This window comes from Nansenia antarctica, assembly GCF_963989245.1.
Source record: "Nansenia antarctica genome assembly, chromosome: 6".
Taxonomy (NCBI): Eukaryota; Metazoa; Chordata; class Actinopteri; order Argentiniformes; family Microstomatidae; genus Nansenia; species Nansenia antarctica.
In genome coordinates, this window is record NC_137676.1 from 62,771,563 (window position 1) to 62,788,492 (window position 16,930).

Here is a 16,930-nt window from a genome sequence, read left to right on the forward strand (position 1 = left end):
TTTGATGACTTGTTTGATCGATTGATAGCGTTCAAGTTCATTCAAGTTGTGAATGAATCGCGAGCGTCAATGCTTTTCTACGATACTACATGTAATGTCACTTGGACATAGAATAATAAGACACTTGAGTCTGGGTTCAACAAAGGTAAAACCAGTTTACTTCGGTTCTCTCGACACCTGTCAGTCACCTTCTGGTATATCATGAACTCTCTCTAAGGCGCATGCGCTGTCCTGACTATGAATTAACCCATTCATTACACTACGGATGACGTATTAGTGAAGGGTTGTCCCATTTCCCCCGGGGAACCACTACGGCTCTGGCTCCAAAACGAGTGACTCCAAAACGAGTGACTCCAAAACGAGCCGAAGTGGTAAAAAAGAGAATCGGGATTGGGCCTTAATCTTTAAGACCGTTTAAACTATGCTAAAGTCCTGTGATTAAAACGCAAGGGAATTTCTGGAGGACAACTGAACATGAGAAGTCTTACACCAAAATGTGACCAGTTAGAAAAACCTCTCATAGATTCCAATCTGGCTTAGTTTTATTCTGAAACATGATGACAACCGATAACTAATATGTATACAATCCGAGGAGGCAATGTATTTAGACAGGACATGTTTTCTAATGTACGTGAAGTAGTGGGATTAAGTGTGAAGAAATGTAATTAAAAAATGAAAATAGTTTGGAATGTATTGGTATTCTCATTATGTAACATTAAGAACAAGAAAAGCCTCCAATGGATTAATGACACCCTATGGTAATGAATGAAACACAAGATGGTGCACGTAAGAAAGCACTGCAGTCTGGTTTAGAAATTCACTGAATGATATAATGATACAATGGTCCCTGATCATAACATAGAGTCGCTTTTCTTATGATGACAGATCTGATGAAGAATTGGGTGAGAAGTTGATCAATATCAATTGAGCGATATATTACCCCCTGTGATGCTGCTTTGTTTGATGACAACATCTTGAGCACTTTAAAAACCTATAAAGCCAAGGATGCTTACAGGTTTGATACTGTATTCTTAAAAAAAAACATAACATGTCCAACAACAGATTTGTCTGGAGATTGTTTAGCAGTTAGTAACTATAGACCAATTTGCATTTTGCCAATCATTTCAAAGGCTGCTGAGAGAGAAGTCGGTCAACCGATTGACCATTTGAATTACAGTAATTTCCATCCTATGCAATTTGCCTGCTGCGCAAACAGAGTCAGCAAATTGTATTATAGTGTTTTTGATCAGTTGAATCACAGTGTTTCTTCTCCCAAAACATAATAGAGCATAGCGTTAGTTCAGACAGGACACTCTTATGTTGAACGGCACAGCTGTCCGTCAGTTGACAGCTGGTTCACACCTGTGCAAAACTTCATCACATGTTCAAAGGACAGAGGCTTAAAATCAGCCAGTTGTGACATGGTCGTACTTGCTATGAGAGTTAGTTTTGCGTGGTCGTCCCATCCACCACCCCCAGCCTCCATCCACCACCCCCAGCCTTCACCCACTCGCTCGCTCTGTATGTAGCCTATGTAGTTAAGTCATGGGCTCCCTGTATTGTATACTTGTCTGTTGCAGAATTGTAATGCAATAAATGGTTAAACTGACACGAGTGTCCTGACTGAGGTCAATTAAAAATGTCTCCCAATATCTTCAGATGGTTTGACTCGTTTATCTCAGAGGACACCGCATGTGAGAATCAATAACAAATGATGAGATAAGTTATTGATTCTCACACGCGGTGTCCTCTGAGATAAACGAGTCAAACCATCTGAAGACATTGGGAGATTTTTTTTTTTTTTTACCTCAGTCAGTTTAACCACAAGGTGAAGAGTAGAGACCCTCAAACATATCATGTTTGAGGGCCTCTACTCTTCAGCTTGTATATACTGTAAATCACCCCCCTCTTGTGTGCCACAGAGTGATTGATATACACATGGCAGGTCACAGCAGGGAATGTGCTGTACTACTGAATGCACTATGCTATGATGTACTGTACCCCATGACACCCCCAAAAATAACTCCGGGGGGGAGTTTTAGACACTTAATTACCTCCCACTGACTGCCCCTAAACCCCCCTCTTCCCAACCCCCCAAGGCTCCTTGGAGGCCCAGCTACACCCTGTTGCATCAGCCAAACGCAGCCACCCGCCATACCCCCCCCCCCGGGCCCCACACACCGTGCCACTCTCGAGCAATAAAGCCATCACCACAGCCAACTCATCTTACGAATGTCGAGTATCATCTCAGTCTGACTTCACAGTCTTAAGAGAGTGCCATGGAAAAAGCCACTAAAGGTCTCCATGAGGACTTGTTTCTATTACGTGAAACCACACATCTATTTCCAGCCACCAGACCCATACCCCCCCCCCCCCCCCACCCCCCCCACACACACCCCCCCCCCCCCCACACACACACACACACACACACACACCACCCTGTCATATGGATATCATGCACTATAGGATACAGCCATGCATTAGCCGTGAGAGAGTTATAAGAAGAGTGTGTACATACGTGTGTACTACATACTACATACATCAAATAAATCTTTGACCGACTTCCACACTGAAGGAAGGAAGCATAGGGGAAAGACTCCTCAGTCAGGGGTTGCCTTAGTGTGCTGTGACCTTTCACCTCAGCCTACGCTACTCCAGCAGCCCCATCCTGCCCTCTCAGTGACTTTGAACTCTTCACACACATACAAACACACACGCACACCACACGCAAACGCACACACGCGTGCGTGCGTGCGTGCAGCCGTGCACACACACACACACACACACACACACACACACACACACACTTAAATGCTAACGCCTTAGCGTTACATAACATGACTTGCCACTCTTTAAGCTTGTTGGCAGGCAACTGCTGTTTTTAGGACATTTCACTGTATTGGATACATTCAGGCGAAAAATCAATGAGCTTTATTTAAACACTGCTGGGTTTAGTTCAGAGAGCCTGCCAGGCCACAAGTAACTTGTTTTTCAAAGCCAGTAGTAAGTAAATCATAATAACATAACATCGGAATCAGGAAATGTTCATCCATGGTCAGTTGCATTTCGAATTCACAATTTAAATGTCAACCTTCCATTGTCCCTCATACAGTATATTACATTGTGACAACCCGTCACACTCCTCCTCTATTGACAGCACACAGGTGTTCCGGCGCAGCAACCCTCACAAAAACAACTGTTTGGAACACCGTGATCTGGGAACACATCAAAAACAACACGTATGTCACAGCGACAAACATGTTGAACTCTGGTTCCTCTAAAAATGAATCATCCTCCACAGCGGCTGAAAGCTAAGCGCTAAGTTAACCCTCATTACTCAACCTGCTACAGTACAGTGTTCCAGCCAAGGGAAGAGAAGCATTTAGTGCGGAACAACACCAGGCTGAGCTGTGTCTCATTCCATGTCCAGAGCGAGAAGGCCATTAGGGCTCTATGGCACTCAGCTGATGCCAATGTTCCTGTCTTCCTCCATCTCGCTGCTTGTCCCCACTTAGCAGTTCTTGTGAAACATCGGAGCCACTAATTACTGTGAGTCACAGAAGCCATCGAGGGGGTAGGCCTGGGGTCGCTGGCCGTAATACGTGGAACGACTTGTGAGGAGGAGAAAGAAAAAAAAAACTCTTGCTCACGTTTCATCTGCCTGGCCGCACCATGTGCACCTTGTGCGTGAAAAGGGGAGGGTTCTGAAAACCAACCTGTGCTAGGTGAACTTCAAGGGTCAGCGGCTGCCATTTGGAACCTAACCCTAAACCCCCCCCCCCAAAAAAAACCTGACATGACGGAAACATTCATGTGTGCGTTACAGGATAGGTAAACAAGTGCTCTTGAGGGGGAGGTTTGTGAACTGGTAGGCTAAGTAAAGCCGGCTATTGGAGTTAAGTCAATAATTGTCTTGAATATAAGCTGCTGTGAGCTGCATCCTAACAGGCTTTTGCCACCTGAACCAGACAGAGCAGAGGGAAGAATGCTTCTTGGTCACTGCAAGGATTAGCATTAATGCAATTACGGCTGCAAACATACAGCAGGTAAACAGCGCATGCAATCACCTGTAAGCAAACCTCAAGATAGAGGGAGAGAAAGAGGGAGAGAGACATAGGAGAGCAAGAGATGAAGGGAGATGAAGAGTGAGAGAGAGAGAGAGTGAGAGTGAGAGATGAAGAAAGACAAAGATGAGAGGAGAGTGACTCACCGTGTGGTGGGTGTCCTGGTTGTCGCTGAGCTGGGTGAGGGTAGGGCAGTGTTTGGGCTTCCTGGGTCTGGGCCTGGGGCCTACGTGACCCTCCTGGCTGTCCTGAGAGGCCCTCCGTCCCTCTCCACCAGTGCTAACTCTGCTAATGCTAGCTCTGCTAGCGCCGGCAGCTGAGGGGATATTCTCCTTATTGATGTCTTCCCTGAGGGACGAAGATCTGTTTACAAACGGCCAAGAAAGTGGAAGAAAGAAGAGGGAATCAGACACTGTCCTTATTTATCCTCTCTCTCTCTCTCTCTCTCTCTCTCTCTCTCTCTCTCTCTCTCTCTCTCTCTCTCTCTCTCTCTCTCCCTCTCTCTCTGTCTCTCTCTGTCTCTCTCTCTGTCTCTCTCTGTCTCTCTCTTAATATCAGGGCGACATCAAATTAAGTGGCGGGAGGCTGGCACCGGTGACAATGTCAGCCAGCTCTCTCATCTACTTATACCTTCTCGACCGGCTAACACGCTGTTTAGCCTTTTGTGCTAATTCTGTTTACCATGAACCTGCTATTGACTGTTTTTGTCATTTTCTGCGGCTAGCACGGCTGCACTAACGTAGCCTTGCTATAATCCATGTTGTCACTGTTTTGGCAGACAGACTCCAACAACAAGCATTAGCCTGGTAGCTTTAAGCTTTAAGATTAGCCTGCAAGGCGTGACCTCTAGAGGTGGGCTTTTTAGTGTTTGCGTGGGCCCTGGGAGAGACAGGTGAGTGTCCATTGTGTGTTAGAATGGATCCTCCCAAAGTATGCAATACACCAACGGAACGGCCTGGAGGCAGGGGCTAGTCCAATAGAGTTAAAGTGTGTGTATGTCTTCTGTGTGTATGTCTTCTGTGTGTGTGTCTACGGAGGGGTCGGTACCTGCTCCTGTCCCGGTGTCTCTGTGCTTCCTCCTGCTGCTCACGCAAGTGCCGCCGCCGCTGACGGGCCGTGGGCGTCAACACCGGCGGGGGTGTGTGCCGTCCGGTCGACTCAGAATCCTCTGAACTTTGACCTCCCCACACGTGTGCGTCAAAGAGATGCTGCTCCACCGTTGACCGGATGGTCTTCTCCAGAAAACTGAAGGAAGAGAGAAATGAAAGAAAGAGAGAGAAATAGAGACAGAGAGAGAGAGAGAGAGAGAGAGAGAGAGAGGGACAGAGAGAGAGAAATGAAAGAGAGAGAGAGAGGGAGAGAGAGAGAGAGAGAGAGAAAGGGAGACAGAGAGGATATTATTGAGAAATACGATCTGTTACGCAGTTCCAGACAATGCGGACATATCAGAGTGAAATTCAAACCACTAAAATAATGTCGCTCTGCTGTATATGGCGAGCATAACTTTTTCCTGTTGAACATTAGTGAGTGCACAGTAATCACAGTGTCACGGTGAGAGAGAATGAAATACGTACTTAGCCAGGTCAGGTCTGCAGTGGTCAGGGGAGAGGTTGTTACTGTAGAGAGAGAGAGAGAGAGAGAGAGAGAGAGAGAGAGAGAGAGAGAGAGAGAGAGAGAGAGAGGGAGAAATAGAGACAGGTGGTCACAGCAGGTCACTGAGTAACGCTAACAGCCCTCAAGGTTCTATATCTGACCCCAAGCAGTCAGGGTGTGTGTGTGTGTGTGAGAGCTTGTCTGCACGTCAGCAGTATTGAGCCTCTGAGGAGGCCCCTGGGGAGCAAGGACTTGGTTGGCTGCCATGGTGACCCAGTAAGCTCCCTGATAGGGCTCTGCCATATACATGCACACACATGCACACGCACACACACACACACATACACGAACAAAACAGGCACACATACACACACACACACACACACACACACACACACACACACACACTAGGAACCTGGAGAGAAGGGGAGGTAGGTGACATGCTTCACCTACAAAGGCTGAAAAGTGGCTGAGGCTCATGTCTTGCCTCAAATGTGTGTACGTGTGTGTGTGTACGTGTGTGTGTGTGTGTGTGTCTGTTTATGTGTGTGTCCATACTGTATGTATGTATTCACTTTTTACACAGGGTGACGGTGATGCCCACTGATTCACTCTGGCACTGCCATCCTCATTCAAATGAAACGTGCCGTGTCAGCACAGCACTGTGCCAGGGGTGTAGGCCAGACCCCTCCTCCGTGCCATGTCCAACCCCTCCCTACAGTGCATCAACAACATCTACCTACAGTACTGCAGTACTGTAAGCCACTCTGACTGGCTACAATGTGTGTGTGTGTGTGTGTGTATGTCTCTGTGTATGTGTGTGTGTGTGTGTGTGTGTGTGTGTGTGTGTGTGCGTGTGTGTGTGCGTGCATGTGTGCATGTCTCTGTGTGTGTGTGTGTGTGTGTCCGCGTGTGTGCGTGTGCATGTATTCTTTTTCTATTAATCAGAAATCCATATATTAATGTAAAAAAACATCCCTCTGGACATTCCCTCTTCAAAGAACAGGAGGCTATTTCAGTCGGAACACTAACAACACTACCTGAAAAAAAAAAACGTGGAGAATTTCCCAGAAATCCATCAAGCGGGTCTTCAGCTTGTGGCTGCAGTCGATGGAAACCCAACGGTGCACATCGTTCTTTTCTTTTCTACATGGATATTTCTTTCCGCATAGAGACTCATAATCATAAATACTGGGGGTGACCTGACTGCTCTTCCATAAACACCATTGTTGACACTGACAGCACAGACAAGACGAAGATATACAGATGAGAAGATAAGACTGATGATATTGATGGGAGCGCAGATATGGGACAAAGTTATGTAACTGGCAGTGAGTGTACCGTACTGGCGTCCAAGTAGTATTAAAATTATGAGCAGTCATATCAAAGCAGAGATTAAATGATCAAATCGAAAGCCAAGCCTTGTTTTATCTGATTATTGCCGGGGTTATCTCATAACATATACCGGTAATGTACCATAAACTAAATCAAGCAATCGTATTAGATTAGATTAGATGTGTCATTATGTAATGAAAGGGCATGAAGAAATGTCATTTAAAAAAAAGGCAAGGAAATGATTGACTAAAATATGTAATATGTATGGCTGGATCATCCAGAAATAGACCCGGAACCAATTGTAAGAGTTTAAAACAACAAAATATATCTTAATATGTCACCTTATATACAGTATAATATATAACCTTTCAGCCATTCTGAATTATAATCTGTCTGAGTCACATATAATTTACCTCAGAGGTTAGAATCATTAACACCCCGCCATGGACACACACACACACACACACACACACACACACACACACACATACACACACACACACACACACACACACACACACACACACACACACACACCATGTGGTGTGGATATGTGTGGATGTCAGGGAAAGGAGGTAGGGAATTGAGGGGGCTCCACTGTAGAAACACCTGACAATGGATGGAACCTTCCAGAACAACCTTGCCTGAGGCCACAGTGGTCTTATGAGAAGCCCACATACGGCATGTAACTCTAGGTGGGGAATACGTGGGCACAGAGGCACAGGAAGACGTTTGTGCTAACTGGAGTGACTTTGGCTGTGGTTCAGTGATCCTGTTACCCTACAGTTGCAAGCTCCCACCATGTTGGCAGATGGATAATTATGATGTTAATCATTTGGTGGGCAAAAGAGATAACACCAGGGGAGCCACCCCTCCTAAATTTCGTTGTTTGGTACCTGTACTGTAGCAATGACAATAAAGTCCATTCATTCATTCATTCATTCATTCATTCATTCATTCATTCATTCATTCATAAGTGAACTCAATAAAGACATTCAAAGTGACCAAGTCAGGATGGATTGGCTCCCTCTTTACCATTGAGGTGTGGTACCGTACCCTCATGAAAATGAGTCTTCTTGTTCATTTTGAAATATCTTTCATATTGAATCTTATACTGTATTTACTGACTACTGACTACTATGCGCTGTTGTTGTCCTGACAGTGCCATATTTAGACTCCTCTAAACCCAAAGCAGTTGTTCTCCAATGGGAAATATGTCTTATGTAATGTGTGTGTGTGTGTGTGTGTGTGTGTGTGTGTGTGTGTGTGTGTGTGTGTGTGTGACCCACGCCATAGTGGGCAAAGGGGACACTCACTAATCTATTCCAGGAAGTGACATTACTGCCTTGAAAGAGCTTATTGTATCACCAAGTGAAGTTAGCCCTCACCGTCACCCATGCAGGGGAGTAACACCAGTGGTATGGGATGTTCCTGGTGGTGCTGTCACCAGGGGAGCACAAACCTCCTTACCAGACAAACAAAATAAGAGGGTGACTCAGAACAGATATACCTCCATCTTGAGAGACCTAGAAATAGAACTATTACAAGACTGCACCATGTTTATATTATTACTAAAATAAGTCTGATTGAACAACCACCCACAGTATGGTTCCAAAGTCAAAGTGTGCTTCCATCTTACCTACGGATTTATGCTTCAGAAAAGTATGGGAAGATATTGTCTTCGCTCCCAGGACTTATTCCTATTCCCTGTCCCTAAAGTCTGTACTGAATTGGGGAAAAGGGCGTTTAAGTGTGCTGCTCCTTCTGCTTGGAATCAGTTGCAGAATTATCTGATTCTGAGAAGTAATTATAAATGACTTGGAGGCAGGCGCATCTGGCTGTAGATGTTTTGACTGATTCATATTGCTCCTATTGATTGATCCCTGATGTTGATGACTTGTGACAAATATTGGTGAATATGTTTTATGATTTTGTAATTTATTCTTTATTTTCATTGTAAATTGTTATATATATTTTATTTTTTTAACTGCTTTGCTTCTGTCCTTGGCCAGGATGCTCTTGTAAAAATATAGATTTGTATTCTCATTGGAGACATTTCCTGGTTAAATGATGATAAAAAAGAAAAGAAAAGAAAAGACAAAAAGATTGATGCACAAGGGCATTTTCAACTCAAATGTTCTCTCATTAAATAAATAAGAGTGGCTTTGCCTTGCAAATTAATTGGAGGGATGATTATGATTTCAAGGCAAACCACTGGAGGAAGGCCAATGTCATTGGGGACCTGTGTGTTCTAATACTGTAGTCATGGCAACAGATTAAAGAGGTATAACAGCCGAGTATACAGGGACCGGGCTACTGTCTGGGAATATGTTGGTCTGGTATTGTGGTACTTTGGATTCTATGGAGATGAAGAATGGTTAATGTTTAGGTAACAAAATGGGTCAGAAATTAGGTTATACAGGTAGCACTGTTATGTGATATGTGTAAGGACTGGGTCGATAGGCTAACAGTCTTTACAGAGTGATAATGATACACTAACAGTCTAAAAGGAGTGGGTCATGGGCACTAATGCTAACGTAGTTACTGTAGGATACAATGTAAATAGTCCATAAAGCGGGGAGTTAAAACACCAAAGGGAAGAGGTCACAATGATAAGCTAAGCTAACAGTCTTTAGATCTGGGGTGGGTCAAAGTGGTAGACTAATAGAGGCACTTCTCCACAGAAGTGCAGAAGTGCCCAATGCACACAGACAGACAAGGCACACACACACACACGCACACGCACGCACGCACCCACCCTTGATGGAGAGAATGGTAGAGAAAGCAAATGAACAGTCAATCATTAGGAGGTTTTATTAAACATTCCCACTGTGAAGTCCACCACACACCGTGTGCCCAACATACCGGGCCTTCTAATTGAACGTCCATTTAGGTTATCCAGTATTACAGCTATTAGCCAAGATCCTGTAAATCCTTTGTGACCGCAGAAAGGGAAAGTGTTGTGTCGTGGTGGTGGTGGTGGTGAGCTGCCTCCCAGTTCTGCTCCTGACTGGGGCGAGGATTAACCCTCCCCGTGGTCCTCAGAGTGTGTGTATGTGACTTAGTGCAAGTAGGCCCTAGCTGGAGTTAGTCATTGAGAGCCGTGAGAGTGGGAGGTGGTGTGTGAGCACTAGCGCAGCAGCAGACCAGCACTGGTCACACCTACATAATGTGACTCTGGTGTCAAGGTCCTGGAGATGCATCATCCTATACAGGCTCCATTATGGCTCCTTATCAGCCGTCGATGACTGATGCTACACATCATCACGGTCGTGAACATGTCAGTTGGTCATGGCCTTGGCTGCTGGTGCTGCTAGGACTAGACATATTGCAAATTAAATAAATTGCTGGAGAATCATGTTCAATTTATTGAAAGGTCTTGACAACAGTGTAAAATGACTGTAGCCCAACAATAGTTATAGTACAGTTTCTCTACTGTAAATATGTATAAAAATTATAATTCCAGTATAATTCTAACATTGTAACTGCCAATGACCGTTGGTCCTTGCATAGATGTGTTTTTCTTATGATGACTGATTCACTTACTTAAATGTACTTGTTGTAAGTCGCTTTGGATAAAGTCTAAAATGTCAATGTCAATGCCTTGAATACAGAAACATTATTCCAGGTATTTGAGAGCAATCCTGCTCAGTGTATGTGCAGCCTTTAAATAACCTAGTGTTGTAACTGTGCAGTAATAGCAAGACCGGACGTGATGTCATCAAAGCCCACAACTGTCTGGAGGGCGAGTCATTGAATAACTGTCAAAGCGGAATCATCGGGTTCCATCTCAAAGCCTCAGGGTTTGGTGTCATATCACCACATGCCAATGTGTCAAAGACAGTTCATAGGTAGAGGTTTTTGCTCATACAGTACTATCCACCAAAACAATGAGCTTTGAGTTTTATGACAAACACATTGATTGTTTTACAATGCGTGTTAAAATCAGTTTCTACTAGAAATGGGATTTCCCTTCTGTTGATTTTAACATGGAATGTATTTATACGGGTGTAATTCAATACCTGTTTTGACACTGAATTGACCAAACCCTGGTTAATGCATAACAATCTGCTGTACACCTACAAGCTCATGTTCATATCATTCAAGAATTCAAAGCATTTCCCCCAAACTGTGATTGGACGAATTAAATAATCAGCCGGGTGCATACTGTTCATCAGGTCAAAATCCATTCTGACATGACAACAATGACCCAAAGGGCCAGCCTCCTCCCAGAGCTGGCTTTCACAACAGACCCAGCGCCCCCCCTCCCTCCCTCCTTGGTGAGGGGTGTTTGGCTTTTTACGGGAAGCTGTGGTCGGCTAGACCACGTGGACACGCAGCCAGCAGAAAACAACAACAGCTTGCCTTGCTGAGAGAACTGTTGCATGGACATGCCGCCCCCACTGCCCCCGCCGCCCCCCCTCACCCTTCAATCCTTCTGCCCCCCCCTCCCCCCCACCCCCCGGTAGTTCTATTGTTTCCTAATGCATTGAGACAGCAGAGGGTCTGTGGTACGCCCTGCTCGCACTCTGGCTCTTTTCCATGAGAATGAATGTGCGAGAGATGGGCAAAAAAAACAAAACAAGGATAGGGGCTTGGGCTTACCTAATATAGAATGGAGATATCGGTCTGTCCTGGTCTTGAGAGCTGAAATGAAAACAACAACAAAAAACCAACAGTTAGCCACTCTGTGTGACAGTGATGCAATATCTCATGAACAGTCCTGCCAGTTGTTATTTTTTAATCTTCTCGTATGTATTTTGGGCTGCAAATAGTGGCGCAGGGTTGCCTTTTGTCCATAGAACAATAGCCACCGAGCATTACAGTTCAGCGCCCTTGTGAAGCTTGTCTCTCGTAATTATTATAACCACAGCAGAGAGACGTGCCCTCCTCCGACGCAGGCCTGCTGCTGGCTCCGGCTGGAGCTGGGCCAGGAACACATGATAACATTATGCAATGATAAAGGGAACTTAATGTTGCGGTTGCTTAACATCTTCCATGTCCTGACTCTGACAAGAGTGAAAGTTTTGAGGACGTTTCACAGCCGAAGCTTTTTTGTTTGCCAGGGTTAATCCTCGTAAAAATATCGTCCTGTAAAGCCAGACTTTAGTTGGGAAAAACAACACACACATCGGAACTGAAAGAGGACTATTGTTAACTGCTAGGTGCCATTCAGACAAAAAAAACAACAACAGCACTTCATCATTCAACATTCTAGAATCAGAATCAATAGAATGCACAATGGAAGTACAGGCGGTAATAGCAACGGTAAGCCGGTAAAACGGATGAACTGAACGTCTTGCTGGGGTTAGCAAAAGTACAAGGGCAGGGTCCTGCTCACTGATGTGATGGATGCATGTTGATAGGTAAGCTTATCTCTGCCTGGTGACAACAAAGGCACTTACATTAGGTGTCTATATACTGTATAAACAGGTTGAGAACAACCCCTAGGGGCTACACTAATCTCTGTTCCCAGACACTTCCGACCTCAAATGCTCGGAATTTCTGGTGGACCAACAGGTCAAACTTGGCCTTTGTTTGCTCAATGGAGAGACCAGGAGCCACGCCCTCGCCCTCGCAGTCGCAGTCGTGCGATTCGCTGAATTCAAATAATGACAAATACTCAGTGATGGGTAGTGAACGGAGTGAAGAAATGTCCTTTAACCAGATGAGGGCCTTGGTTAGGACCTACATTGGAAAATCGATATCCTTGTATGTATATACTTAAGATGTAGCCTATATTTGGTAGAATACTGTGCCTACAATATGGCATATACACTCACTATCCACTTTGTTAGGTACATCTTGCTAGTACCGGGTTGGACCCCCCTCTTTTGCCTTCAGAACTGCCTCAAGTCTTTGTGAAATAGATTCAACAAGGTGCTGGAAACATTCCTCAGAGATTTTGGTCCATATTGATATTATAACATCACACAGTTGCTGAAGATTTGTGCCAAGAAAATATCCCCCACACCATTACACCACCACCACCATTTTCGTCCAAAGAACTGCCGCTCAATGGATATTTTATCTTTTTCTGGCCATTCTCTATTACCCCTAGAGATGTCTGTCTGTGCCTGTCTGGCACCAACACCCATGCCACGTTCACTTAAAGTCACTTAAATCACCTTTCTTCGCCATTCTGATGCTTCTTGGTTTGAACTTCAGCAGATCTTCTTGATCATGTCTACATGCCTAAATGCATTGCGTTGCTGCCACATGATTGGCTGATTCGATATTTGCGTTAACGTGCAAGGTGTACCTAATAAAGTGGCCGGTGAGTGTATGGTAAAGAGAGGAGTCAACAACAATAGCTTAGGCCTACATGTGGAAAAATAACCACCTTTAGCAACACTACTTTTCCGATTACTAGAGAACATTATCTATATGGGAGTTGCCAGTAGTGCCAGTACACAATGGCTAATTCTCTAATCATGGGTTGTAAATACGTTCATCCACTTTCAGGATTCGGCTGAAATAAACAATAGAAGCACTAATACACATGAGACTGAATTGTTATTGAATGGGCCATTCAGTAAATATTTTGGCTCTGGATTGTTTTTCAGTACGTGCTGCACCTTCACGTAACAGTCCGCTCTGTGTGTGTGTGTGTGTGTGTGTGTGTGTGTGTGTGTGTGTATGTCATGGAGAGGTAAAAACACATTGGTTGAGCCGCCGGGGATGTGGCCTACCGCATGTTCAAAACAAAGGATTTAGGTTTCAGTCAGTCAGGCAGGAACCAAAACAGGCCCCACATGACCCTCTTCATCTTTAAGAATGAGTATGTGATATGTGTTTTTGTGTTTAGGTGAGAGGGAGAATTTTGTATGTGTGTGTGCATGAGAGAGAGAGAGAGAGAGAGAGAGAGAGAGAGAGAGAGAGAGAGAGGGAGAGACAGACAGACAGACAGACAGACAGACAGAAAGAAAGAAAGAAAAATTGTGTGTGTGTGTGTGTGTGTGCGCGCAACTTTCGTCTAACTTTCCTCTAATACAACATGCGTACATCGTCTATGAAATCCCCCCCTTGGATTAAGGTACCAAGCACACTTCACCTCACAGCCTTTCACAACGTTTCCGACTTCTGGTGGAAGCCAGCGCCAGTGTTTCCCCCGCAACAATGTTCTTAGGCGGTGTTACAGTCTGGCAAGCGTATTAAAATAATGTGTGTACCGTCGTGAATTGCAAAAGCGGAAATCCTGCTTACCCACTACCTTACTGAGAGAACAACGGGGGCCATTGTTGGTAAGACTTGGAAAAAGGACTTGATCCTCCTAAAGGTTACGGAAAACTACCCAAGGCAAATTGGCAACCAAGCGGGTGACCGTCCGCCATTTTGAAGACAAGACCGTTTCAAATTCAATTAAATTATGAATGAAGACAGCCTGTGGAGAAGCTGTCTATATAAAAACGCCTTGATCAGAGGGGATAAGGATAACAAGTCAAAGTCTGGTCCCAGATCTGTGTGTGCTTTAGCCAGCTCCTACAATCCGAGGGGTTGACTCTAGCACATGACTGATCTGGGACCAGGCTACTACTGTAGACAAAGTTGCAATACTGCAGACTGGTGTTCATATTGTAGGTCGTAGGGGGCTACTGTATGTCCGTTTAATCAATTATGTATTTTCTATCATATTCCAGGTTCCAAGGCCTCTTCCTTCCTTCCTTCCGTTCTACTCTGGGCGTCCACCACCCCCCACCCCACCCCACCATGTCATTTTTGCGTTTCTAAGGACAATCATCGCGGTCGTTCTCGGACATTCTTAGAATACTTGTCGAAGAATACAACCAGCAGTGTACCGAACGTAAAGAGCTTGAGCTGCTAAAGCCCGCCTGAGCCCCCAACTCTGTATACCCTCTCATAACATCAGTTACACACTGTACATTCCTTCATAGAAGAGGGTGTTAGGAGTACAATAATGCCATCACGCTTCAGAGCTTACAAAATTTCTGCCAATGAGGGAATGGGGCAGGGCCGCAGCGAAATCAAGCCATTTATGAATGGAAAAACATATGCACACATACCCCCACACACCCACACACCCACACACCCACACACCCACACACCCACACACACACACACACACACACACACACACACACACACACACACACACACACACGCACACACACAGCTGCATGCACTACAAGCCATATATGGACATTTAGTTGTTCCAATGACCCTTACTTTTGTTATCACCCTGAATCTAATCTATTGGACTATGGAACACCAGTTGTCACGAGCAACACCAATAGAGATTAATTTAACATCTATTGAAAGTAAGTAATAGTTGAGAGGGATCCACCCATGTGATAAGATTACATTTAATGACATCTAATGACTTCTAATGATTTAGATGCCGTGAGAACGTGCTCGTGTACAGCTGATAGTAAAGAGAGGCGACCATGGACACTGTGACTTCAGGAGATCTTTTCTGCCTACCGCAATAACACTGTACACATTCCTCCTCCGGCTGGCTTGATCTGGGTGATCAGAGTCAGCCTGGAGGATGTTAAATCGTACCTACTGCATTATAGTAGTGTATATTGGTCTATCTTTATTTTGTATTTTTATCTATTTTAGCCTATTATTCAATTGTCACTTTATTTTGTTGTTGGCGTACCTATCTATCCTATCTATCTATATCTATCTATCTATCTATCTATCTATCGATGTATCTTCAGGAGCGACTCAATGTTTAATATCTGATTCATACACAACTTATTGGGAACGACAGAAAAGAAAGGTGAGCGTGGCACCTGCAAAACCTCCACTGTCAGAACCTCCACCCTCGGAACCTTCACCCTCAGAACCTTCATCCTCAGAACCTCCACCGTCAGAACCTCCACCCTCGGAACCTTCACCCTCAGAACCTCCACCCTCAGAACCTCCACCCTCAGAACCTTCACCCTCAGAACCTCCACCCTCAGAACCTTCACCCTCAGAACCTTCACCCTCAGAACCTTCACCCTCAGAACCTTCACCCTCAGAACCTTCACCCTCAGAACCTTCATCCTCAGAACCTTCACCCTCAGGACCTTCACCTTCAGAACCTTCACCCTCAGAACCTCCACCCTCAGAACCTCCACCCTCAGAACCTTCACCCTCAGAACCTTCACCCTCGGAACCTTCACCCTCAGAACCTTCACCCTCAGAACCTTCACCCTCAGAACCTTCATCCTCAGAACCTTCACCCTCAGAACCCTCAGGACCTTCATCCTCAGAACCTTCATCCTCAGAACCTTCACCCTCAGAACCTCCACCCTCAGAACCTTCACCCTCAGAACCTCAGAACCTTCACCCTCAGAACCTTCACCTTCAGAACCTTCATCCTCAGAACCTTCACCTTCAGAACCTTCACCTTCAGAACCTTCACCCTCAGAACCTTCACCCTCAGAACCTTCACCCTCAGAACCTTCACCCTCAGAACCTCAGAACCTTCACCCTCAGAACCTTCACCTTCAGAACCTTCATCCTCAGAACCTTCACCTTCAGAACCTTCACCTTCAGAACCTTCACCCTCAGAACCTTCACCCTCAGAACCTTCACCCTCAGAACCTTCACCCTCAGAACCTTCACCTTCAGAACCTTCACCTTCAGAACCTTCACCTTCAGAACCTTCACCCTCAGAACCTTCACCTTCAGAACCTTCACCCTCAGAACCTTCACCTTCAGAACCTTCACCCTCAGAACCTTCACCCTCAGAACCTTCACCTTCAGAACCTTCATCCTCAGAACCTTCACCCTCAGAACCTTCACCCTCAGAACCTTCACCTTCAGAACCTTCACCTTCAGAACCTTCACCCTCAGAACCTTCACCCTCAGAACCTTCACCCTCAGAACCTTCACCTTCAGAACCTTCACCTTCAGAACCTTCACCTTCAGAACCTTCACCCTCAGAACCTTCACCTTCAGAACCTTCACCCTCAGAACCTTCA

At 45.2% G+C, this 16,930-nt stretch overlaps 1 protein-coding gene across 1 annotated transcript in view; it reads right to left on the bottom strand.

The window, feature by feature from the left end:
- The window catches only part of fam13a (family with sequence similarity 13 member A), a gene marked incomplete at its 5' end in the record, with an annotated part of 38,069 nt that extends 21,844 nt beyond the window's left edge, over nucleotides 1–16,225 (bottom strand). The window contains 4 exons of the mRNA XM_080534745.1: nucleotides 4,211–4,427; nucleotides 5,112–5,309; nucleotides 7,673–7,683; nucleotides 15,752–16,225. Of these exons, the coding sequence (XP_080390871.1) occupies nucleotides 4,211–4,427; nucleotides 5,112–5,309; nucleotides 7,673–7,683; nucleotides 15,752–16,225 (900 nt within the window). The remainder of the gene's footprint in view (nucleotides 1–4,210; nucleotides 4,428–5,111; nucleotides 5,310–7,672; nucleotides 7,684–15,751) is intronic.
- Nucleotides 16,226–16,930: the final 705 nt, after the last annotated feature.